Here is a 27,305-nt window from a genome sequence, read left to right on the forward strand (position 1 = left end):
TTGTAAAGACCTCCTGGAACCTTTTGTTGAGTTCTTCACACACCTCTTTGTCATTCTCTGTGTGCCTGTCCTCGCCCACCCTAAGTTTCATCACCTGTTCGTTCACTGTTGTCTTCCTCCTGATGTGACTGTGTAGTAGCTTTGGTTCTGTCTTGGCTTTATTAGCTATATCATTTTCATACCTTTTCTCAGCTGCTCTTCTTACACTAACATACTCGTTCCTGGTTCTCTGGTATCTCTCTACTTTCTGGTGTTCTGTTATTACGGAAGTTCCTCCATGCCCTTATGTTCAGCTCCTTTGCTTTCATACATTCCCTATTAAACCACGGATTCTTCCTTTGCTTCTCTGTTTTTTCCTGTCAGGCTGGGACAAACCTGCTTACAGCCTCCTGACATTTTTGGGTGACATAGTCTATCATGTCTTGTACGGACTTGGTTCCGAGTTCTGTGTCCCGATGTATATCCCATAGGAATTTATTCATCTCCTCATTGTTTCCCTTTCGGTACGCCAGCCCTTTGTTTCCCAGTTCTTTTTTGGGGGTGATAATTCCTAGCTCAACCAGGTACTCAAAGCTCAATACACTATGATCACTCATTCCCAAGGGGGCTTCCAACTTAACTTCCCTTATATCCAACTCATTTAGGGTAAATATCAGATCAAGCAAGGCTGGTTCATCCCCTCCTCTCATTCTTGTCGGTCCCTTGACGTGTTGACTTAGAAAGTTTCTTGTTGCCACATCCAGCAGCTTAGCTCTCCATGTGTCTGGGCCTCCATGTGGGTCTCTGTTCCCCAAATCTATCTTCCCATGGTTGAAGTCTTCCATGATTAGGAGCCTGGATCCGTTCCTGCTAGCCACAGAAGCTGCTCTCTCTATTATATTGATGGTGGCCAAGTTGTTTCTATCATATTCCTGTCTGGGTCTTCTGTCATTCGGTGGGGGGTTATATATGACTACTACTATAATTTTCTGTCCTCCAGTTGCCATGGTGCCTGATATGTAGTCACTGAAACCTTCACAGTTCTGAATTACCATCTCCTCGAAACTCCAACCTTCTCTTAGTAGCAAAGCTACACCACCTCCTCTCCCTTCTCTCTCTTTCCTCACTACATAGTAGCCCTGTGGAAACACTGCGTTTGTTATGGTGTTCGTTAGCTTTGTTTCTGTGAGTGCTATTATGTCTGGGTTTTCTTCTAGTGCCCATTCTCTGAGTTCACTTGTTTTATTAGTAATTCCATCTATGTTAGTGTACATTGCCTTGAAGCTCACTTTCTTCAGTTCATTTTCTTGTCCCATTCTTGGCGAGCATTCTGCTGGTGTGGGATGTGTTTTTGGCACTGTGTATGTTGATGAAACATTGTGTCAAACACGTACTTGACCATTATTGGAGCAAAGACCATACTGTTCCAACACCAATGTTCGGCAAATATATGTCTCGAGACTGATTTGCGATAATACTTAGGTGTCTTCATTTTGCAAATAATTTAGACCAGAATGGTGATGATAGACTTTGGAAGGTGGGGGACGTCCTGAATGATCTTATTGGAAAGTACAGGGATTTCTACGTACCAGCTCAGAAGCTTGTGATTGACGAATCCTTTGTGCTTTTCAAAGGACGTCTTGCCTTCAAGCAGTATATTCCCTCCAAACGCCACCGATTTGGATTGAAATTCTTTGTACTCTGTGATTGTGAAACAAGAATTGTGTTACACATGATCATGTATATGGGTACAAATGTTGACATTCCTGCTAATGACCAACATGGCTTCTCAGGTAGTGCTGTGAAGGCACTGCTTGCACCATATCTGAACAAGGGGCCCACATATTGTACACAGATAACTATTATACCAGTCCCTTGCTAACCAGGTTCTTACTTGATAATAGAACTGGAGTGTGTGGCACAGTGAAGGCAAAACGAAGGGAAATGCCAGTGTTTCACACTGCTATGCAGGTTGGTGATTGCGAGCTAAGGAAAACAGGTGCAATGTTTTCATTGCGGTGGAAAGACAGGCGTGAAGTGAACACGTTGACCACCATTCACAATGGTACAATGTTGGACAGTGGCAAGATGAACAGAACAGCAAAAGAAATAATTTATAAGCCAGATTGTGTCTTGAACTATAACATCAACATGTGTTTGGTGGATAAATGTGATATGGTGGGGGCAGTGAAGTGTGTACGCAAAACAGTGAAGTGGACCAAGAAAATGTTTTTCCACCTTGTTGATGTAATAATGCTGAACAGTTACAATATGTATCTTGTCAAAAAAGTGGTAAACGAAATTTCTGTGCGTTCAGTTTTACTGTAGTGACACAATTACTAGAGAAATTTGGCAAAGTAATTCCTGGCATACAGAGGCCCATTCTGCACCTGGTATTGCACCATGCTCCAACACCCAGGTTCACTTTCAAGGATGCCTTTGTCACACACAATCTCAGGTATTTACCACCAACTGCAAAGCGTGCTATTGGCCAGCGTGAGTGCATTGTATACAAGACAACGACCAAGAGGCAACAGAAACGAAAAATGGTGATGACTTGGTGCACAGCGTGTCAAGTCCCTCTGTGCTATGTCAAATGTTTTAACGAGTATCACAGTCGTGATGAGTTCTAAATGTTCAAGACTGGTGCAAAAACATGTAAATACAGAATAAGTGGGTGTAAATATGGAAAATAAATAATATAAAATACAGTGGTACCTCGCATAACGAATTTAATCTGTTCCATGTTCGTCATGTGAAACGGACGTCATACAAAACGAGTGTCCCCCATGTAACCAGTGTGATGCACTGTGTTTATTGTGAAATTTCCCCAGAGTGCATGACATCAAATGTTCCTCAAAATATCATTTTTCTTTGTAAAATGATAAATTACCTTCCCTGAACATGTCTATGTAAAAATAAATACCAAATTCCACTTACTTTGGCTGTGAGGGCGTGGACAAGGTGTGCTGTGACGTCATCAGGGGCTGGTCGCTCGTGTGTGAACTCCCAGACACGGTCGCGCAGGCCATTCAAGCACCGAGTGTTGCCACAAATATATTTTAAAATATTTTTTCTATGTATTTCCAATGCGGTTTTATTTGCTTCTTTTAACGTATATGATGCATATTTGTGACCTTTACAACATGTATACAGTAGAATGTTCATAATTTTCCATGGAACTGTGATACATGTGTCAGTAATGCATCCACAATAAATGTTTATTGTCACAATATTATGTGGTAAAAATTCACTAAAATTACAATATGTACAGTTTCACATACTATTTACACAGTAACACACACTATTACACACTCAGTACTTTGGAGTTGCGTAATAATCAACGAAGTAGTCCATGGTACACAGTGCGACTTTGCTCTCCTTGCACCAGCTATAGATAGATTTTCGTTTCCTGTTTCATTGTTCTGTGTGCTTGCAAATAACGCACTCGCGTTCACCCTTGGCTTTAGTACTTGTAGGTGGTATGTAACCAAGCTTGTAAAGCATAAGGTAGTATTGAAACGATTATAGGAAAAGCTCAATTTGTAAGGTAGTCTTGAAAAGATCGCTTTGTAAGGTCCCACACAGGAAGAGATTCAGCGAGCCTCAAAGAGTGTTCATCAGTCAGGAAGAGATTCAGGTATTCTTGAAAATATCTATGGACAATACCACCATGGAAGTCGCTAACACTGTTCATCTATGCTACTTGTATCAGATGCATCATCACTAAATGCAGAAAACGATTCATCTATATAAATTGGAGATGGCAAGGGTGGGGCTCAGAGCTACAACTGGATATGCTCGCTGTATCATCCTCATAGGTGCTGTATCACTTGCATCCGACTGTTGTGCTAAGCCCTTATTGCGCCTAGCTCCACCTATGTTATGACCCTTATGTTCTTCAAACAATAGGGTCTGAATTGCACCGACTGAGCGCATTCTTTCAACACCGTGTCGGACAGGTGTTTGGGAGCCAGAGGCACGTGTGCTACAAATGGTTGCTAATGCAGTACTAACCCAGCCAGCAGCCCTTGTCTTTCATATTCGTTATAGCAAAAGGTTCGTTCAGTGTTTGTTGGATAGGCTGCTCCATTATGACGATCTTTCTTTGTTTCAAATGTGTTCCATTTGTTTTGTATTTGTCACTTACGTCTCAATAATGGAGCAGCCTACCCGACAAACACTGAACGAACCTTTATTGCATTTGTCCATTTTTCAAATTGTTTCAACAGTTCTTTTATTTTTTTATTTAAGAAACATGGAGCAGCCGACCTGTAGACCACCGAGCGAACCTTTTTGACATTTGTACTGGTTTTCAAAATTCTTAATTTTTTTTATTATTTACGTTTTTTGTATATAAGAAACATGGAGCAGCCTACCTGCCGACTACCGAACGAACCTTTTGCTATAAGACAAATGAAAAATAAATATTGAACACATTTGAAGAAAGGAAAATGTCATAATGGTTTGTTGAGTGTATATGTAAGGTAGGCTTCTCCATTATTGAGACGTAAATGACAGATACAAAACAAATGGAACACATTTGAAACAAAGAAAGATTGTTATAATGGAGCAGCCTACCTGCCGAACACTGAATGAACCTTTTTGACATTTGTTGTATATCAGACATTTCATTTCTTTTTTCCTACAAAAACGTCAATGCTTTGCAACATCTCAGCAGTCACCCCCTTTATATCCCAGCATTATTAGCATCTTTAAACAAGAACAACATAATTTATGTGCATCATCAGAGGCGTCTAAGAATGTGCAAGAAGCAGCGTGACCCCACCATGTGGTGTTGACGTTACTCAAACCAGCGTTCGTCATACGGGACGATTTGACGCCGATCGGGACCGTTCGTTACCCAAAATCTTCGTCTTTTGGGGCGATCGTTATGCGAGGTACCACTGTAGTATATTTTATTGAAAATAAGACATTTTTGTGCAAATACTTGTGACCCTAATACTGTATGTGAATATAATATACTGTAAATTGATAACAGTTCTATGATAACAAATCGTCAAGTGAAAACATATTGAACCACACCAGTGAAAAAAATGGGTGTAAAATACGCCATAGACACTGTAAAAAACACCACGAAAATAAATTCGTGGCAACTCTGGCTCCGCCTCCGTCACGCTGACTCACCCCGGGCGCACAACACTCTAGCAAAGATGAGGCATGACGTCATCATCAACCTTCTCGGCTCATTTACATCGTTGGTAAGTACAATTAATTTTTTTTATTATTTTTGCCATGCTCAAGAAACACAAATAAAGAGATTAAAAAGAAAAAGTTTTTGTTGTTGTTGTTGCGCCTGAGGGTGTTGAAGCCATTTGGACCCCTCGAGGTTTGAGAGTTAATGCATCTTTCCTCGGGGCATACTAAACCCATCATCGAACAACAAAATTTTGGAGTTAAACATGAAATTGTTGAAGTGTTTGAGGCTATTAACAATGCCACTGACAAACTAGCTCCCCGAAGTGCTCAACTGTTGCCATCCTCTGACACTGTGAATGTAGTAACAAGCCCTCAGCATCCTCCCACAAACTCTCAAAACTCCTGGTCGCAGAACCGCACCCATGGTCGTAGCCCGCAGTCAAATTCTACTCATAAGCTGCCAAGACGTTATAGCCCACAACCATCCACTTCCTCGTGTTGGCATTATGGTAAGACTAACCACCTCACAAGGGACTGTTGGTCCGCTTCTAAATCATCATCCCCTAGGCAATTCTCTCGGTCCCCTTGTCAGTCTAATAATTCTAGGCTCCCATATTGCAGGTATCATAAGCAAGTTGGTCACCACACTGCGGATTATAAAGATAGGCTAAGGACATCCCCACCTCGTAGCTCCCACGGTCAGTCTTGGCGAGGCGCACAGCGTCCAAGACATCAGAACTCGCGTAATTACAACTCCCAGCCCAGCGTCAAATTATAATACTCGGTCACAGAATGCTGGAGCTCAGAATGTTCACTCCATGTCATCAGGATACCCCCCAAAGCCATCTGCTAACCAATTCAAGTTAGTCAGTCCTAGTGCCTTCCCTATGTACTCAGTAGCCAGCCAAAATAGATTTGAACACTCGACAGAGAAGGACACTGACTCTAGCCCAGTTGTAGATGTTGACGGAACCACAGTGAATTTGACCCAGACGAGACGCAGATATCCTAGGCAATATAAGTTACAAGTACTAATTTGTCCAGTCTCAAGTGATAGCCCCCTTGTCTCAGCCATTGCACATGGTAGAGTTTTAAAAGTTTTTCTTGACTCTGGTGCAAAAATTAATATTGTCAAGCCCTCAGCTCTTAGAGATATTGCAAGTAAGCACCCTGCTCCAGTAGAAAGACACCCATACCTTTTCTAAGTGGTGTTTCAGGAAATACATTAACCCTCAAACCGCGCATATCATATATAAATGATATCAGTGACAAAACCGAAACCGCGCACATCATTTATATATGATTTCGTGTCTAGCGCTATAATTTAAACTCCCCGCCTGGGATAGGGGCAGCTATAGTACAGCTACGACCGATAGTTGCCAGATGCCACCTAGAAAAAAAAATCCAGGCCAACATTCTTGGGTGTGAGAGCGTCAGTATTGAGCAAGCCACCAAGGCTGGCGCACGAGCTCACAGCACCGCTGTTCAGCTTGTGACCACAGCATCGCCTACAAATACCATAATATATATGATACTGCTATTATTTAGCAGTGATAGTATTACTGAAGCCCCCTGACTGTGATAAAACTGACCAGGATTCTGATAATAGCAGGATTGTGGTGATATTTAGCGCTGTGCTCCATGGAGGGAGGCGTAAGGCTGTGCGAGGGAGGGTTGTGGCGTCGTCTTCTGACTGTGTGTGGCCACCATTTATTGACTGCACTCACCATACCAGCTTAGTGGTTCGCTATGGTGAACACAAATGTAGATACTTATATATAACGTGTGTATAGAGGGTATAAACAGCAAGAGGAGTAGGTTGGGAACCGCCATTTTGGTGAGGGAGGAGCGTCGTCTGCACGACTTGGCATGGTGTTTACTGATGGCCACTATGGTCTTTGGGCACCATACCAGCTTATTTGTTCAGGTATGGTGAATAAAACAGGTAGATACTTATATATAATTTGTGTATATAGCGTAATAACACCACAAACAATATTGTTGAAGGACAAATATTAGTGCGTCTGGCCTTGAGGGCGGCCGCCGATCAGCTGACTGTGTGAGTAGCTACGTCTTTGTGGCCTTTACTCACCATACAAGCTTAGATGTACAGTTATGGTGAACAAAACATGTAAATACGTATATATAACGTCTGTGTATAGTGAATAAATACGGAAAGAGTATTGTAGGAGGTGAATGAGGGTGAGTGAGGTGGTGTTGAGGGAGGGAGTGGCAGTGAGTGGCTCGCTGGTGTTTGGCGGTCACTCCTCGTTACTTTTTGACTCACAAGACCAACTTAGTAGTTCGTTATGGTGTACAAAACATGCAAATACTTATATATAACCTGTGTATATAGTGTAACAACAGCAAAACTATTTGTTTATTGTTTTATGAACATAATAATTGAATCACTAATATGCACACCATAATTTTGAGTACAGCGATGGTTCACACATTTTATAATATAAATATACCACAATTCACTGTATGGAATAATATTACTGCAAAAAAACTAAGAAAAAATCAGAGACATTGAAATAATTAGGTAATAATATATTTGTGGCAACTGCTGTCTGACAGCTCCGGCGGAGTAGACCTCGTCTGGCGAAGACTCTGCCAACGCCCCTTTTTTGCCACACTTCCCTACCCTATTGCGGCTAAAATATGCCACCTACGATTTTTTTTATTTTTTCCGTGATCAGGGAACAAAAATGAACACTTCTATAGGACGAAAGAATTTTTTGGATTTTTTTTTTTGTTGCGCCTGTGAGTGTGAATTCCATTTGGGCTCCTAGCGGTTTGAAGGTTAAATGTTCAGGGGGAAATTAACCTCCCACTCAAGTTAAATGACATCACATTGTCTATAACATGTTGACAGTATCCATTTTCCTGGTGACATTCTCCTAGGTTTGTACACCATGATTGATGAAAATATTGCATTGTCTCACCATTGTTGGAACATTTGTATCAAAGACTACGTCATACCCTTGTGTAGCAAGTATCGACAGGGCCATGTGTTCAACCTTCAATCAGACGACATTAATTTTGTCGACACCTGACTTGCTAGCGTAGGTTTCTCAGATCCTTGTTGCAGTAGCATGCCCAAGAAAACGGGCACTCGGGTATTCTACTGCGACTTGAGAATGGTCCAGGACAGACCAAAACTTCGGCCTTTCATTTGCTAGTGTGTGGATTGGTCAACAAAACGGGCACTCGATTGCAGCATCGTAGTTGTGCAGTTGTTAAGGAGAGTGAGTATCGAGACCTTCTGGAGGGGGATGCCCTAACAGATTCTTGTTGTCTTGCTTGCCTGGCAGCTTCCATCTTTGAAGTCAGTGGTTCCACAGCTACTGACACTGTGCTGCACTCTCATTCTCTCACCAGAGTAAGACTTAAGGTTCAGGGAGTGCTTGAGTTATTGGAAGTCATTGCGGAAAGTGAAACGTGTAAAGTGAACGGTACATTTGTTGAACCCTCTTGGCACACAGTGCAGGATGATACCATTACATTGTATATTGCAAACAGTAGTAATGCCGACATCCATCTCCAGTCTGGCACCCATATTGTAGATTTTGCCCATTACTCGTTTCCGGTGCAAGTCGTAGACGATCTCTCCATGGAACATACTGTTTGTACACTCACACCTGGAGGACAGGGATCTCAGCCTGAAGTGAAAGGGCAACACCTCAATGCTACTGATTTCCCTGACTGTGGTTCAGCTTTTGGAAATTTTGAACAAGAATAGAGCTGTTGTTGCTCTACCAGGAAAAAAGTTAGGTCTTAGGTCAACATATCTTATACATGACTCCTCTTATTATGCATAAAATTCCCCTTGAACAAGGAACTATGGTCACTATGCTGGGGCTACAGGTCCAGCACCAACCCCCTGCCAGTAGAGGGGGGCTGGAGCTACAGGTCCAGCACCAACCCCCTGCCAGTAGAGGGAGGCTGGAGCTACAGGTCCAGCACCAACCCCCTGCCAGTAGAGGGGGGGCTGGAGCTACAGGTCCAGCACCAACCCCCTGCCAGTAGAGGGAGGCTGGAGCTACAGGTCCAGCACCAACCCCCTGCCAGTAGAGGGAGGCTGGAGCTACAGGTCCAGCACCAACCCCCCTGCCAGTAGAGGGGGGCTGGAGCTATAGGTTCAGCACAAACCCCTTGCCAGTAGAGGGGGCTGGAGCTACAGGTCCAGCACCAACCCCCTGCCAGTAGAGGGGGGCTGGAGCTATAGGTCCAGCACAAACCCCTTGCCAGTAGAGGGGGCTGGAGCTACAGGTCCAGCACCAACCCCCTGCCAGTAGAGGGGGGCTGGAGCTATAGGTCCAGCACAAACCCCTTGCCAGTAGAGGGGGCTGGAGCTACAGGTCCAGCACCAACCCCCTGCCAGTAGAGGGGGGGCTGGAGCTACAGGTCCAGCACCAACCCCCTGCCAGTAGAGGGGGCTGGAGCTACAGGTCCAGCATAATGGGGCTGACACTGACCAAAGGTGATAATAGGGCTGACACTGACCACAGGTGATAATGGGGCTGACACTGACCACAGGTGATAATGGGGCTGACACTGACCACAGGTGATAATGGGGCTGACACTGACCACAGGTGATAATGGGACTGACACTGACCACAGGTAATAATGGGACTGACACTGACCACAGGTGATAATGGGGCTGACACTGACCACAGGTGATAATGGTGCTGACACTGACCACAGGTGATAATGGTGCTGACACTGACCAGAAGTCATAATGGGGGTGACACTGTCCACAGATTGAGGACCTCCGCAGGATGAGTGAGCCCGTCAAGAGGCTGGTGGAGGCTGGCCGGATGTTAGCCGTCAAGAGGCTGGTGGAGGCTGGCCGGGTGTTGGCCGTCCAGGAAGACCAAGATGGCCGCCGCTCCGCCAGGATAACTCTAAAAGATGGCCAGCTGTGCCTCCACCCACTCCTGCGTCAGCCCTCGCCCGACCACGCCCACACCCTCCAGGTTACTTTATTACGTCCACTAGTTTTACTGACATTACTGACTTACTGAGTTTTGATAACTAATATGATATCATTTTGTTGTACAGTTATCACCATGATTGATTTCATTTTCTGCAGGAGAGTGAGGTAGTGGGCGTGTTGGAGCCCTCCCGCACCGTGGCGTTCCTTGACCTCGGGTGGGCGGGGTCAACAAGAGGGCGGGTCACCATCCGGCTGACCCCTGACACTCCGCTGGCCAGACAGTTTGTGTTGTTGTGTACGGGCCAGCGGGGCCACACCTACCGCAACACTAAACTGTTGCGGGTGGTGAAAAAGGGTCAGCTGGGGGAGTGGGTGGTGGGTGGAGACTACGAGAGTAATGATGGTGAGGGAGGAGCTCCACTGCTGGCTGACCTCCAAGGTCAGTACCAGAGGTCAGGCCGGGCAGGAGCTGTGTGGTCCTGGTGGGACCACAGGAGTGCCCAGTTCAACATCACCACCAGGGACCGCCAGGGTGGTCACCAGTGGCCATGTGTCTTCGGTGATGTGGTGAGCGGCCTGGATGTGGTGATGGCAGCAGTCAACCACAGTGACATTACGGAGGTGACTGTGGTGGACTGTGGTGTTGTGCTGCCACTCTAGGTTTCTGTACCACCACCATCACAACTGTGGTATTGTGCTGCCACTCTAGTTCACTGTACCACCACCATCACTAGTGTGGTGTTGCCATTCTAGTTATTTATATATATATATATATATATATATATATATATATATATATATATATATATATATATATTATTTCGTATAAAGAGTTCTTACATTCTTGTACCATCACTAGCACGCGTAGTGTTTCAGGCAAGTCCTTAATTCTATGTTCCCCGGAATACGACCCCACCAAATCGTTTAACAACCAGATACCCATTTTACTATTGGGTAAACAGAGGCTACAGTTAAGGAATAACGCCCAGTAAATCCTCCCCGGCCAGGATACAAACACAGGACAAAGCGCTCACGAAACGCCAGGTGAGTGTCTTATCACTACACCACGGAGATTGTAGTAGTTCACTCTACTACATCCATCACCATCACTCCTGCATCACCATGGATTGCGTGTTTTGATACCAATGTAATTTAAGGACATACCTTTATCACTATATCATCATAACTTCACTATTTTTGGTATTTAACTATCTTATACATGACTATCACTGCTGTATCACTATCAATGCTATATCTTCTCATTACTGTCACCTACGATTGCTGTATCATTATAGCTTCACTATCACATCTATATCACCATCATCTCAGGCCCCACACTTGTAAAGTAAGTAAACCCAGATGTAATTGGAATCACGGAAACAAAACTCTCAGGAATCATAACAAATGCAGTGTTCCCCCAGGATTACACTGTAAAAAGGAAAGAGAGGGAGAGTAGGGGAGGAGGTAGAGTGGCCCTACTCATGAGAAAGGAATGGAGTTTCAAGGAGATGGTTATCCCAGGCTGTGAAGGGATTAGAGACTACATAACAGGCACCATGACGATGGGAGGACCTAGAGTCGTAGTAGCAGTGATATATAACCCTCCGCCAAATGACAGAAGACCCAGGCAAGAGTATGACAGAAACAACATGGCAGTTAATAACGTAATTGTGAGGGCAGCCGCTGCTGCCTGTAGAAATCGATCCCATCTGCTCATCATGGGGGACTTCAATGACGGAAGGATAGACTGGGAGAACAAGGAACCGCACATAGGAGAGGATACACGAAGAGCCAAACTAGTGGAGGTTGCAACAAGAAACTTTCTAAGCCAACATGTCAGGGAACCAACTAGAAATGATGAACCAGCGAGACTTGGCCGAGTCTTCACTCTGACTCCAACATAGGGGAAATTGACTTCGAGGCCCCAGTAGGAATGAGCAATCACAGTGTATTGACGTTTGAGTATCTGGTCGAAGAAGGGCTAAAGTACTCGAGAAAGGGAACTGAAAGCAAAAGGCTAGCATGTCGTAAGGGAAATTACGAGGAGATAAGAAAATTCCTAACAGATATAACATGGGAATCAGAGCTAAGGGGAACAACGGCCCAAAACATGATGGAATACATCATGCAGAAGTGCAAGGAGGCAGCAGAAAAGTTTATCCCGGCCAAAAAATTAAAAAATTAAATGCAGGTAAGAAACCCATGGTTTAATCAGAGAAGTAAGCTAGCTAAGCAACAAAGTAAAAGAGCATGAAGAAACTGTAGAAATAACAGGACACTTGATAGCAGAGAAGGTTACCAGAGAGCCAGGACTGAATATGTCAAGGTGAGAAAAATGACAGAAGGGCAATATGAAAACAGCATAGCAAGCAAGGCTAAATTGCTGCACAGCCATATCAGGAGAAAGACAACATTGAAGGAACAGGTAATGAAACTGAGGATAGGGGCAGACAGATTCACTACAAACAACAAGGAAGTGTGTGAGGAACTGAATATGAAATTCCAGGAAGTCTTCACATTAGAGCAAGGAGAAGTTCCAGAGATAGAAGGAATAATTAACCAGGCACCACTAGAGGAATTTGAGATTACCAATGGAGATGTAAGGAAGTTTTTACAAGAGTTGAATGTGACAAAGGCTATAGGCCCGGATGGTATATCACCATGGATACTAAAGGAAGGAGCAGAACTACTGTGCCTGCCACTCTCAATGGTGTATAACAAATCACTGGTAACAGGTGAACTGCCAGAAATTTAGAAGGTGGCAAATGTAGTCTCGATATACAAGAAGGGGGATAAACAGGAAACACTGAACTACAGGCCAGTGTCCCTAACTTGCATCCCGTCCGTGGTGCCTCCTTGCTGTGGTGAGGGGCTCACATACACCTCTCTGGGACCGGTGTGGGTTGCCTTTGCCCCCTCTCCTGCCCCCTCTTTGGGTGGTGTATGTGCTGATGGGCACCACGTAGGGGCCTTGTGAGCCATCAGACCACCCGCTGGAGGGGTCGCCTGTGAGAGGCTGCCCTGAGTGGATGGTTGGGTGTCCAGGCTGGGGTAATAGGGGGAATGGGGTCTTAGCACCAGTGTGGGAGAATGGACGATGTAGTAGGACTCCCCTGTTGAAAAGGGGAATCACCGCTGGGAACGATGCACCCTTCCTGCACTGGCCCACGCTCGGCCTTCCTGGCTGCCCTGGTAGGTGGTATCCCTTGGTTCCAGGTCCCAAACTTTGATTTTGTTTGCTGCATGGATGACGACACGACTTCTCTTACCCAGGCTCATAGGGTGGGTGACCAGGCCCCTGAGTCGGACTGTCCTGGAAGGCCGGGTTCAGTAGCCCCCACTACAGGGCCCGGTTTAGGCCCAGACCGGATTCTTCCTCCCTGCTCCCGTCTCTCCTCTGTGGTTGGGTCAAGCCCCAAGCCTGCTGTGGTGACCACCTCGTCCCCTTGCATGGCTCCATCTCTTATTGTGACTACTGCACCTTTTGACCCGTCTCTCTAAAGGTTCTCATCGCCATCCCCGCCACGGCCGCTCTCGTATGCTCCCTTCCCATACTAATTCGTACCATGCTTTGTTTGGTCCTGCTACGTGGACTAAGTACTTTAATCCCCATCCTTTGACCTCCATCCTTTGGATTCAACTCCTGACGATTTTTCCCTTCATAGGCATTTTGTACATTCAGTATGCTTCGTATCATCCTTTGCAGATGACACAAAAATCAGTATGAAAATTACCTCGGCTGAAGACATTGAAAAACTTCAAGCTGATATTAATAAAGTTTTCGACTGGGCATCAGAAAATAACATGATGTTTAACAGTGATAAATTCCAGGTACTCAGGTACAGTAAAAATGAGGACCTTAAACATAATACAGAGTACAAAACACAATCAAATGTACCCATAGTAGGAAAACAGCATGTAAAGGATTTGGGAATAATAATGTCTGACGACCTAACGTTTAAGGAGCATAACCAAGCAAATATTGCAACAGCCAGAAAAATGATAGGATGGATTATGAGAACTTTCAAATCCAGGGATCCCATCACAATGGTTGTACTCTTCAAGTCACTTGTGTTGTCCAGTCTTGAGTACTGCTCAGTACTCACTTCCCCCTTCAGAGCAGGAGAGATTGCTGAAATAGAGGGAATACAGAGAACATATATGGCATGCATAGACGCAATAAAGCACCTAAATTATTGGGATCGTCTCAAAGCCCTCCAAATGTACTCACTAGAAAGAAAAGAGAGATATCAAATAATATACACCTGGAAGATACTGGAAGGCCAAGTACCAAATCTACACAGTAGAATAACAACGTACTGGAGTGAACGATATGGAAGAAAATGCAGAATAGAACCAGTGAAGAGCAGAGGTGCCATAGGCACAATCAGAGAACGCTGTATAAACATCAGAGGTCCGTGGTTGTTCAACGTCCTCCCAGCAAGCATAAGAAATATTGCCGGAACAACCGTGGACATCTTCAAGAGGAAACTAGATTTATTCCTGCAAGGAGTGCCGGACCAACCGGGCTGTGGTGGGTATGTGGGTATATGGGCCTGCGGGCCGCTCCAAGCAACAGCCTAGTGGACCAAACTCTCACAAGTCAAGCCTGGCCTCGGGCCGGGCTTGGGGAGTAGAAGAACTCCCAGAACCCCATCAACCAGGTATCAACCAGTAGATGCCTCTGTTACCTTCAACCCCACCCATCTTGGTACCCGTGTCGTTGCTGCTCCTCAGGATACAGCCACCCGCTTGGCCGCCTTATCCTGCCTTGGCGAGACCCCTGTTTGGGTCTCAAAGAACGCTCGATTGAATGGCAGTGTTGGCACTGTTCTCCTCCCGCACCATGTTGCTACTTGTGTTAGGAATCTCAAAGACTGCCACGAGGATATTAAGCATATCCTCGAGGCCCAGGGTCATTCTGTCCTCCAGGTGGATACATTTACTCGTCCCCCTCGTGGTCATCGCTGTCTGCCCCTTCGGGTTGTGAAGGTTATCTTTGATAGTAGGCCCTTCTGCCCTCTGTCATTTTTGCTGGTGCCAGATGCTCCGTTCCTGTATATTCCATCTCCTCGGCTCTGCAATAATAAGTGCTGGAGGTTTGGGCATGGTGCTCTCAAATGCTCTAGTCCTGTCTCCCTCTGTCCCACGTATGGAGGCTAGGGTCACTCAAAGTTGGAGTGCACTTCTCCCCAGGCCCGCTGCCTCAATTGCGGTGAGGCCAACCCTACCTTCTCCCGCACGTGTATACGTTACAAACTTGAGGCGGCCATCCTCAACTTGAAGCACCGGAACCGTTTGTCTTTTCCTGAGGCTCGGCGCCAAGTTCATTGTCTCCCCTCTTTTGCTGGTGTCTCCTATGCTCGTGTGGTGCGCTCTTCCTCTCCTCGTCCTTCCCACCTTCCTCAGTCTCTTGAGGTTATCTTGAGATGATTTTCAGGGCTTTTTTAGTGTCCCCGCGGCCTGGTCCTCGACCAGACCTCCACCCCCAGGAAGCAGCCCGTGACAGCTGACTAACACCCAGGTACCTATTTTACAGCTAGGTAACAGGGGCATAGGGTGAAAGAAACTCTGCCCATTGTTTCTCGCCGGCACCTGGGATCAAACCCAGGACCACAGGAACACAAGTCCAGCGTGCTGTCCGCTCGGCTCCTGTTGGCAGAAGTCTCGCAACCGTTTCCAAGCCTTAGACCCGGACATGCTCACCACCACCTCCCCTGTTTCCCTCCGTTCTGTCCCGAAGGGTCCCCCCTCCTGGTTCTCTGTCTAGGGCTCCCCTTCTTTCTACCCAGTTTGTCATGTCTCCTGTGTCTTCTTTCTCCTCTCCCTCTGGTCCTCCTTCCTGTCATTCTCCTCCGTCTCTTGGCTCTCCACGCCGCCTGACTGTGCGGGCCGATGTCCATCGCTCTCCTGGTGGTCATGTTGTTCGCTCTCGCTCTTCTTCTTCTCCTATCGAAACCCTGTTGTCAGTTGCCCAGTACATTGCTGCTGGGACACCTGTCTCTAAGTCAGAAGCGGAAACCTGGCTCCTCTCCTTCCTCCTCCACGGTAGGTAAGAAGGCTTCGCTTTCTTCTTCGCCCCCTATCTCTGATTCCATCGTTCCTTCTCCTCCCACTTCAGTGGTGGAGTCCCCTGTTCCTACTGTGAGGGTTTCTTTAGCCCCCGGTTCCATCTTGGTTCCTGCCCTTGCTGAGGTGCGCTCCCCTCTTTCTGCCCCTCCTCCTCTTCCTTCTCCTCCTCCAGACCCTGCTTGTCCACCTCTGGTCTGTCCTCCTGCTCCTTTCCCTCCTTTACTCAGTTTACCCATGCATCCTACTCGTCCGCCCCTGGTCGGTCCTCTAGCTACCTTCCCTCCTTCTTTACTCAGTTTACCCATGACCCCTAACCCTGACTTTGCTGATCCTGACCCTGACCCTGTGCTTCTTTAACGTGCTGTATTCCTTTTTCACCTTTGTTTCTTCTTTGCTCTCTGTTGCTCTCCTCTCTCTTTTTTCCGATGTCTATTCTTCAATGGAACATCCATGGATATTACGCCAATTTCCTTGACCTCCAACTTCTAATTTCACTGTTTTCGCCCCTTTGTGTCTGTCTCCAGGAGCCGATGCTCGGTGCTCGTCCTGGTCGCTTCCGTGGCTATTCTTTTCTCCCCCCCCCCCAGCTGTTGCTGGGGCCTATAATTCTTCTGCTCTCTTGATTTGCTCCGATGTTCCCTTTGTCCCCTTACTTTTTTCCTCGCCTCTCCACTGCTCTGCTGCCCATGTCTTTGTGCGTAGATGGTACACGGTTTGGTCCATTTATCCCCCCCTCCCCCCCCGTCCCACTTTCTCTTCCCGATCTTAAACACCTCCTAGACTCCATGCCAGAACCTGTGCTCCTTCTGGGTGATTTCAATTGTCGTCATGCCCTTTGGGGTGATGTGCTGACAAACACCCGGGGTCGCCTCCTTGAACCTTTCATCCTCTCTTCTTCCCTGTCCCTTCTTAATTCTGGTGAGCCCACTCATTTGGACTCTCGGACTCGCTCCCTTTCCAGTCTCGATCTTTCTCTGTGTTCGTCATCCTTTTCCTTAGATTTCGGGTGGCGGGTCCCTGATGTTCTTCATGGCAGTGACCATTTTCCTATCCTTGTTACTTTTTTCTCTTTTCACCCTCCTCTCTCCTTCCCTAGGTGGCGGTTTGCCAAGACTGACTGGCGCCTCTTTATTCTCCGTGCTACTATTTCCGACCTCTCTGTTCTGCCTCTCCCTCGCGCCCTCCTTTTTCATGACACTGTCTTTGATGCTGCCCTCCACTCTATTCCTCGCTCTTCCTCTCGGGGAACGCGGAAGTGTGTTCCCTGGTGGAATGTGGACTGTGCTCGGGCTGTCCGCTGTAAGCGTGCAGCCTGGAAGAGACATCGCCGCTGGCAGACGTTTGAGTCTTTTGTTTTGTTTTGGAAGGCGAGTGCGATGGCCCGTAGGACCATCCGTGCGGCTGAACGTGCTTGCTGGATGTCTTATGTCTCCACCATTACATCCAAAACTCCTCTACACTGGTCTGGAAACGTATTCGCAAGACTGAGGGTAAGTTTGTTCCCGATGTCTCGCCGGTCCTTCGCCTCCATGGTGCTCTTGTGGCGGACCCGTTGCAGGTCGCGACCAAACTGGGTTCCCATTTTTCATCCGTTAGTTCTGGTTCTCATCTTCCCCAATTCTTCCTTCTTCATAAGCCTATTCTTGAATGTCGTCCTTTAAATTTCTGTACTTCGCCTTCCCTATAATGATCCCTTCTCTCTCTCTGAGCTTCATTCGGCCCAAACCCTTTGCGGTTCTAATACGGTGGGCTCCGATGGCATTCATTATGAAATTCTTCGCTTTCTCCCTCCGTGCACGTCTCAGTATTTACTGAGTCTGTACAATCGAGTCTGGGAGTCGTCGTCAGTCCCTGAAGACTGGCTCGATGCTGTTGTCCTCCCTGTTCAGAAACCAGGGTCTCTCAGGTCATCCCCCAAGGACTTCCACCCTATTGCCCTCACGAGTTGTGTCTACAAGCTCTTTGAACATATGGTTAACATTCGTTTGATGTGGTTCTTAGAACACTATCACCACCTCTCCCCTTCTCAATTTGGTTTTCGCAAGTGCCACAGCACAACAGATGTCCTAGTGAACTTGGAGGTCTATATTCGTACTGCGTTTGCTGCAAAGACCTCCGTTGTTGCCGTCCTTTTTGACCTGGAAAAGGCGACACTACCTGGCGGTATCATATTCTGTCTCAACATCATTCTTTTGGCCTTCATGGGAATCTCCCTCTCTTCCTCCAGAGTTTCCTTCAAAGCTTTCTCTCTCGTCGTTCTTTCGTGTGCGGCTTGGTGCCACTCTCTCTGCCCCTTTTCGGCAGTATGAGGGTATACCCCAGGGTAGTATTCTGAGCACTACTCTTTTTCTAGTTGCCCTCAACGGTCTTCTTTCCTCTCTTCCTTCTGGCGTCTTCTCCGCTCTCTATGTTGACAATCTTACCCTTTGCTGTCAGGGTGATGATTCGCCTCTCCTTCAATGGCAGCTTCAAGTTGCGATTGATGCTGTGTCGCCTTGGGCCAACGATCATGGCTTCAAGTTCTCTACATCTAAGACTTGTGCTATGACTTTTACTGGGAAGCATGTAGTTCTTCGTTCCTCTTTGTCACTTTATGGTCATCCCCTTGTGTACAGGGATTCCGCTAAGCTTTTGGGGTTAGTCTTTGACACTCGTTTGTCTTGGTCAGTCCATATCTTGAATGCTCTAAGGCCCTTAACCTACTTAAGGTTTTGTCCCATACTTCTTGGGGAGCGGATAGGTGCACGCTCCTCTATTTGCACTCCTCTCTTGTCCTGTCTAAACCCGATTATGGTTGCCCTGCATACTCTTCTGCTTCTCCTTCTACTCCTCGATGCCTTGATGCTTTGCACCATACTGGGTTGCGTCTCAGTTCTCGTGCCTTTCGTTCGACTGCCGCCCTCAGTTTGTATGTTGACACTGGCTTCCTCTCTCTTCAGGACCGCTGTGATTACTACTGTCTTCGCTATCTTGCGCGGTCCTTACAACATCCTTCCTCTCGCTCCTGTCGTGCTTTAACTTTTCCCCTCCTGTAGTTCCTCTTCATCGTCTCCCCTCTTTCTGTTTGGTTATCTCGCTTACAGGATTCTCTTTCTGTTCATATTTCTAATGTTTCTCCTCTTATTTTTCCTTCCTTGCCTCCGTGGAGAGTCCCCCTTCCCAAGTTTTGTACATCCTTGACTTGTATTGCTAAAGCCTTTACCCCTCCTACGATTCTGAAAAGCCTCTTCCTTGAGCACTTTTCTTCGCATTCCCACTCTATTTCCATGTTCACCGATGGGTCTAAGTCTGCAGACGGTGTGGGCTACTCTGTTGTTTTTCCTGACTGCACTTATATGTGTCGCCTCCCTTCGGAGGCTAGCGTCTTTACGGCGGAACTTTATGCTATTCTCTATGCTCTCCGTCTCTTGCTTTCTCATTCTCATTCCTCCTTTGTGGTTGTAGTTGACTCTCGTAGTGCCCTCATGGCTCTGGGGTCCTTTAATCCGATCCATCCGGTGGTCATCGAGATTCAACATTGGCTGTTTCTTATTTCTAGTAAATTTAAATCAGTAGTTTTGCTGGGTTCCCAGCCATGTTGGTGTCTCTTTAAATGATCGTGCAGATGCTGCCGCGAAGGACGCTATCCGCACTTGTCCCATCTCCCATAAAGGTATTCCTTATTCCGACTTTTACCCAGTTATTCATGCCTCCATCCTTGCCCACTGGCAGAGTTGTTGGTCTTTTGTTATTGGTAACAAACTGCGTACTCTTAAAGAATCGTGTGTCCAAGTGGCCTTCCTCCTGCCACTATAACCGGCGGTGGGAAACGGCTCTGGCTTGGTTACGTATTGGCCATACCCGTTTAACTCACGGTCACTTAATGGAGTGCCGCCCTGCTCCTTATTGTTCAAATTGCATTGTCCCTCTTACAGTCGTGCATATCATTGTTGAATGTCCTGAATTCCAGGAGTGTGTCTTGTTTTCCAACTGTCCCCCACGGTCGCTTGTCCCTCGATAGAATTCTTGGCGACTCGGATACTTTTGATATTGTTCGCCTTATGTGTTTTTGTTCTCGTATTGGCATCCTTGGTGATATTTAGCACACTCTGATTATCCCACACATTTGATGGTGCTACATAGCCTTCCTGGTTTGGTGCCTTCTATATTGATAATTACTTACTTGTCTAATACTTATACCTATCAGTATTTTACACACACACACACACACACACACACACACACACACACACACACACACACACACACACACACACACACACACACACACACACACACACACACACAATAACAATAGAACAAAACAGAAGAGGACTGTTTGAGGCTTCAAGAAGACGTAGACAAGCTGAAGGAATGGTTGAACAAATGGTTGTTAGAGTTTAACAAAACCAAATGTAATGTAATGAAGATAGGTGTAGGGAGAAGGAGGCCAGATACAAGGTATCATCTGGGAGAGGAAATTCTTCAGGAGTCAGAGAAGGAAAAAGACTTTGGGGGTTGATATCACGCCAGACCTGTCTCCTGCAGCACATATCAAGCGGATAACATCAGCGGCATTAGCCAGGCTGGCCAACATACGAACGGCATTCAGAAACTTGTGTAAAGAAACATTCAGAACTTTGTATACCACATATGTCAGGCCAATCCTGGAGTATGCAGCCCCAGCATGGAGTCCATATCTAGTCAAGGATAAGACTAAACTGGAAAAGATTCAAAGGTTTGCTACCAGACTAGTACCCGAGCTGAGAGGTATGAGCTATGAGGAGAGATTACGGGAATTAAACCTCACTTCGCTGAAAGATAGAAGAGTTAGGGGGGACACGATCACCACATTCAAGATTCTCAAGGGAATTGATAGGGTAGATAAAGACAGGCTATTTAACACAAGGGGCACACGCACCAGGGGACACAGGTGGATACTGAGTGCCCAAATGAGCCACAGAGGTATTAGAAAGAACTTTTTTAGTGTCAGAGTGGTTGACAAATGGAATGCATTAGGAAGTGATGTAGTGGAGGCTGACTCCATACACAGTTTCACGTGTAAATATGATAGAGCCCAATAGGTTCAGGAATCTGTACACCTTGTTGATTGACGATTGAGAAGCGGGACCAAAGAGCCAGAGCTCAAGCCCCGCAAGCACAACTAGGTGAGTACACACCAAGCACATACACACATTCCAAACACACACATTTCAAACAAATACAAACACACTTGCCAAACATACTACACACACAAACACACCAGCACAGACAACACACAAACACAACCAGCATGCCATTCACACCAATACAGACAAGCACAAACAAAAAAACAAACACACCACACAAACATACCAAACACATACCCAAACATATAAAAAACACACACACTAAGACACCAATATGACAAAGAGTGCTGGGAAGACGGGACACCACGAGCGTAGCTCTCATCCTGTAACTACACTTAGGTAATTACCAAACACACACACAAACAGAAAGACACACATACCAAGCACACAAATACGGCAAACAAGCACACACAAATACCAACACAGACAAATACACCACACAAAAAAATCCAATCACACATACTAAACACCCAATGCACCACACACAAAAACACCCCAAACACACATCACACAAAAAAAACACCCCAGACACACATCACACAAAAAAAACACCCCAAACACACATCACACAAAAAAAACACCCCAGACACACATCACACAAAAAAATACCCCAAACATGCAAATACACCAAATACACACACTATAATAATGCTTATACCTATCAGTACTTTACACACACAGACACACACATACCACATATGGTATAATATGTGGTATGGTATACCGCATATGGATCTTTGAATACCACATATGTCAGGCCAATCCTGGTGTATGCGGCTCCAGCATGGAGTTCATATCTAGTCAAGCATAAGACTAAACTGGAAAAGGTTCAAAGGTTTGCTACCAGACTAGTACCCGAACTGAGAGGTATGAGCTACGAGAAGAGACTACAGGAATTAAACCTCACATCACTGGGAGACAGAAGAGTTAGAGGGCACATGATCACCACATACAAGATTCTCAAGGGAATTAATTGGATAGATAAAGGCAGACTATTTAACACAAGGAGAACACGCACTAGGGGACACAAGTGGAAATTGAGTGTCCAAATGAGCCATAGAGCAACCCGTTCTCGCAAATTCGTAAAGTCAATATTGACTTATTAACTACGTGCATAGGTGATATACTAAACATAATAGATACCCTTAAAAAGATTCATAGAAAACACCGACCTTACCTAACCTTGTTAGTATCTTAAGATAAGCATCTTATTGCTTCGTAATTACAATTATTACTTAACCTATACCTATTATAGGTTAGGTAATAATTGTAATTACGAAGCAATAAGATGCTTATCTTAAGATACTAACAAGGTTAGGTAAGGTCGGTGTTTTCTATGAATCTTTTTAAGGGTATCTATTATGTTAAGTATGTCACCTATGCATATATTTAATAAGTCAATATTGACTTATTAAATTTGCGAGAACGGGTTGCATAGAGATGCTAGAAAGATTTTTTTCAGTATCAGAGTGGTATACAAATGGAATGCATTAGGAAGTGATGTGGTGGAGGCTGACTCCATACACAGCTTCAAGTGTTGATATGATAGAGCACAGTAGGCTCAGGAGCCTGTACATTAGTTGATTGACAGCTGAGAGGCGGGACCAAAAAGCCAGAGCTCAACTCCCCCCCAGCACAACTAGGTAAGTACACACACGCGCACACACCCTTACGATAGGGGTCTGGTAGCTGAGTAGACAGCGTGCAGGACTCATAATTCTGTGACCCGGGTTCAATTCCCGGATCAGACAGAAACCAATGGGCAAAGTTTCTTTCACCCTGAATGCCCCTGTTACCTAGCAGTAAATAGAGACCTGGGAGATAAACGGCTCTTCTGGAGCTGCTTCCTGTGCTTGTGTGGGAGGAATAGTAGTTAGTAACAGTTGATTGACAGTTAAGCCCCCCTCCCCGCTCAGCTCGTTGCTGCTGTGAGGGGGGCTTAGTGGGCGGCTGCCGGAGTGTGATGCTCCTTGGGACAGTCCTCTGTCCTTTTGTAGCTTTGTGCTCCTGCTGCCGTCCTCTCCAATTGTGCTGAGCAACTTTTTCCTTTCCCTTCTGTTTCGTTTTTCTCCCCCCCTCTTCTCCTATCTGCTTCTCGTTTCCTGCCGACCTTTTGCTTGTTTTGGATATTCCTTTGGACTTCTTCTATTTTGACGTCCGGGTGCTTGAGGAGACATACTCTTGCACCCGTAGAACTGTAGTACCCAACGTCGAGAGCGAGGAGAACCTTTTATTGTCAATCCCCCTTTCGTCACTGAACCCGATCTCGACGGACTGTCGGTTCTTAAGGTGGTGTTTGTGGGGTGTATACTCACGACGCACCCCTAGGAGGCCCTGGCATGATCGGCGATAGCGTCTTGTTGGGTGTCCTGCCTCTAATTGTGGCTCCATGGTGGGTGTGGGGGGCACATTCGTGAATGAATGTTTCTTTTTCGTAGCAAGGTTATATTCTGTTTCTCCCTTACCTTCTCAGGCTCGTGGGGTGGACGACCAAGCCCCCGACTCGGTCTGTGTTGGAAGACCGGGCTCTGTAGCCTTCGGTGCATTGGGCCCCGACCTTGCTCCTCCTTTGGCCTTTCTGACTCCTCCCCTCAGCTACCCCCCCTCCTCTGTGGTTGGGTCGAGCCCCAAGCCCCCAGTGGTGACTACCTCGTCCCTTGGCTTGGCTCAATCTCTAGTTGTAACTACTGCACCCTTTAACCTCTCTCTCTCTCTCTCTCTGGGGGTTCTCAACGCCGTCCTCGACACGGCCGCCCTCACTTGATTCCTTCCCGTTCTGATGCCTATCACGCCTTGTTTGGTCCTGCTTCGTGGGCCAAATATTTTTATCTCCTCCCTCTTGATTCTGCGCATCCTGACGATTTCTCCCTCCATCGGCATCTTGTTGATTCCGTGGATGCCTCTGTTACCTTTAACCCCACTCGTCTCGGTACACGTGTCGTTGCTGCTCCTTCTCAGGATGCAGCTTCCCGCTTGGCTGCCTTATCCTGCCTTGGCGAGACCCCTGTTCGGGTCTCAAAGAACGCTCAGTTGAATGCCAGTGTTGGCACTATTCTCCTCCCGCCCCATGTTGCTACCGATGTTCGGAATCTGCAGGACTGCCACGATGATATTCGACATATCCTCGATGCCCAGGGCCATTTTATCCTACAGGTGGACTCGTTTACTCGTCCCCCTCGTGGTCGTCGCTGTCAACCCCTTCGGGCTGTGAAGATTACCTTTGATGGTAGGACCCTTCCACCCTCTGTCATTCTTGCTGGTGCTAGGTGCTCTGTCCAGGAGTACATTCCTTCTCCTTGGCTCTGTAACAAGTGCTGGAGGTTTGGGCATGGTGCCCTCCGCTGCTCTGGGACTGTCTCTCTCTGTCCTTTGTGTGGGGGCGAAGGTAACTCTAAGTCGGAGTGCACTTCTCCCCAGGCTCGTTGCCTCAACTGCGGTGAGGCCCATCCTACCTTCTCCCGTGCGTGTGTCCATTACAAGCTTGAGGCAGCCGTCCTCAACTTGAAGCACCGGGAGCATTTATCTTTCCCTGGGGCGAGGCGCCAGGTTCGCCGGCTCCCGCCTTATGCTAATATCTCTTATGCTCGCGTGTTGTGCCCTTTCTCTCCTCGTCCTTCCCACCTTCCTCAGACTCACAACCGTTTCCGGGCCTTGGACCCTGATACGCCCACTGCCCCCTCCTCTGTTCCTTTGGGTTCTCTCCCGAAGGGTCCACCTCCTGGTCCTCTGTCTGGGGTTCCCCTTCTTTCTGCTCAGTCTGTCATGTCTCCTGTGTCTTCTTCCTCGTCTCCCTCCGATCCTCCTTCCCATCCTTCCCCCTCCGTCTCTTGCCTCTTCCCACCGCCTGTCGGTATGGGCTGATGTCCATCGCTCTCCAAACTGCCGTCGTGTGTGCTCTCGTTCAGCTTCTCCTGTTGAGACACTGGAATCCGTTGCCCAGTACGCAGTTGCTGGGACACCTGTCTCTTTAAGTCAGAAGCGTAAGCCTGGCTCCTCTCCTTCCTCCTCCCCGGCATGTAAGAAGGCTTCGCTTTCTTCCTCGGCCCGTACTTCTGCCTCTATCGCTCCTTCCCCTCCCATTTCGGTGGTTGCGCCCCCTGTTCCTGCTATAGAGATTTATTTGGCCCCTGCTTCCCTCTCGGTTACTGCCCTTGCTGAGGTGCGCTCCCCTCTTTCTCCTCCCCCTCTTCCAGCTGCTGTCCTTGACTGCTCCTCTCAGTTGCCTCCTCCTCCTCTGGACCCCGCCCGCCCACCTCTAGTCTGTTCTCCCGCTTCCTTCCCTTCGTCTTTGCTCAGTTTACCCATGCCCCCTAACCCTGACTTTGCTGACCCTGATATTCTTTAACGTGCTATGTTGCTCTTTCGCCTTTGTTTCTTCCTTGTTCTCTGTTGTTGTCCTTTCTCTTCTCGTCGGTGTCTATTCTTCAATGGAACGTTCGAGGTTATTACGCCAATTTCCTTGAACTCCAACTTTTGTTTTCGCGGTTTTTGCCCCTTTGTGTCTGTCTACAGAAGCCGATGCTTGGTGCTCGTCCTGGTCGCTTTCGTGGCTATTCCTTTCTCTCCCCCCCCCCTAACCAGCTGTTGCTGGGGCTCCTAATTCTTCTGCTCTCTTGATTTGCTCTGATGTTCCCTTTGTCCCCTTACTTTTTCCTTCCCCTCTCCATTGTTCTGCTGCTCATATCTCTGTGAGGAAATGGTACACAGTTTGTTCCATTTATCTCCCCCTGAGTGTCCCGCTTTCTCTTCCTGATCCGAAACACCTACTGGACTCCTTGCCGGAGCCTGTGCTCCTGCTGGGTGATTTCAATTGTCGTCATTCACTTTGGGGTGATGTTCTGATGAACACCCGAGGTCACCTCCTTGAACCTTTCATCCTCTCTTCTTCCCTGTCTTTTCTGAATTCTGGTGAGCCCACGCATTTGGACTCTCGGACTAGTACCCATTCCTGTCTTGATCATTCTCTTTGCTTGCCTTCTCTTTACTTGGATTTCACGTGGTGGGTTCTTGATGACCTCCATGGCAGTGACCATTTCCCCATCCTTGTTACCTTTTTCTCTTTTCACCCTCCCCTCTCCTTCACTAGGTGGCAGTTTGCTAAAGCGGACTGGGACCTATTTACCCTCAGTGCTGCTCTCTCTGACTTCTCCCTTCTGCCTCTCCTCCTTTTTCGTGACACTGTCTTCGACGCTGCCCGCCGCTCTATTCCTCGCTCTTCCTCTTGGGGTCCATGGAAGTGCGTTCCCTGGTGGAATGCAGATTGTGCTCGGGCTGTCCGCTGTAAGCGTGCAGCCTGGAAGAGACACCGCCGTCGGCAGACGGTCGATTCTTTTCTTTTCTTTCAGAGGGCGAGTGCGGTGGCCCGTAGGGCCATCCGTCCTGCTAAACGTGAATATAGGGAATCTTATGTCTCCACCATTACGTCCGAAACTCCTCTGCCACAGATCTGGAAGCGTATCCGCAAGATAGTGGGTAAGTTCGTTCCCAGTGTTTCACCGGTCCTTCATCTACGTGGTACTCTTCTGGCGGACCTGTTGCAGGTTGCTACCGAACTGGTTCCTACTTTTCTTCTGTTAGCTCTGGTCTTCATCTTCCCCAATCTTTCCTTCTTCATAAACCTGTCCTTGAATCTCGTCCTTTCGATTTCTGCACTTGTCTTCGACTTCCCTATAACGATCCCTTCTCTCTCTCTGAACTTCGTTCTGCCCTGGCCCTGTGCGGTTCTACGGCAGCGGGCTCTGATGGTATTCATTATGAGATGCTTCGCCATCTCCCTCCATGCACGTCTCATTATTTACTGAGTCTATATAATCGGTTCTGGGAGTCGTCGTCAGTCCCTGAGGACTGGCTCGATGCCGTTGTCCTCCCTGTTCGCAAACCAGGGTCTCTGGGAACATCCCCTAAGGACTTTCTCCCTATTGCCCTCACAAGTTGTCTGCAAACTCTTTGAACGTATGGTTAACGTTCCAACCCGTTCTCACACAAGACAGCACATATATGACTTAATGCTTAAAGTCAATATGTGGAATGTGATTTAGTACATA

At 47.0% G+C, this 27,305-nt stretch overlaps 1 protein-coding gene across 1 annotated transcript in view; it reads left to right on the forward strand.

The window, feature by feature from the left end:
• Nucleotides 1-10,849, forward strand: part of LOC138372061 (peptidyl-prolyl cis-trans isomerase-like) — a 63,056-nt gene extending 52,207 nt beyond the window's left edge. Inside the window, exons 3-4 of the mRNA XM_069337245.1 lie at nucleotides 9,906-10,121; nucleotides 10,238-10,849. Of these exons, the coding sequence (XP_069193346.1) occupies nucleotides 9,906-10,121; nucleotides 10,238-10,741 (720 nt within the window). The 3' untranslated portion in view covers nucleotides 10,742-10,849. The remainder of the gene's footprint in view (nucleotides 1-9,905; nucleotides 10,122-10,237) is intronic.
• Nucleotides 10,850-27,305: the final 16,456 nt, after the last annotated feature.

The sequence above is a fragment of the Procambarus clarkii genome, chromosome 37, assembly GCF_040958095.1.
Source record: "Procambarus clarkii isolate CNS0578487 chromosome 37, FALCON_Pclarkii_2.0, whole genome shotgun sequence".
Lineage (NCBI taxonomy): Eukaryota > Metazoa > Arthropoda > Malacostraca > Decapoda > Cambaridae > Procambarus > Procambarus clarkii.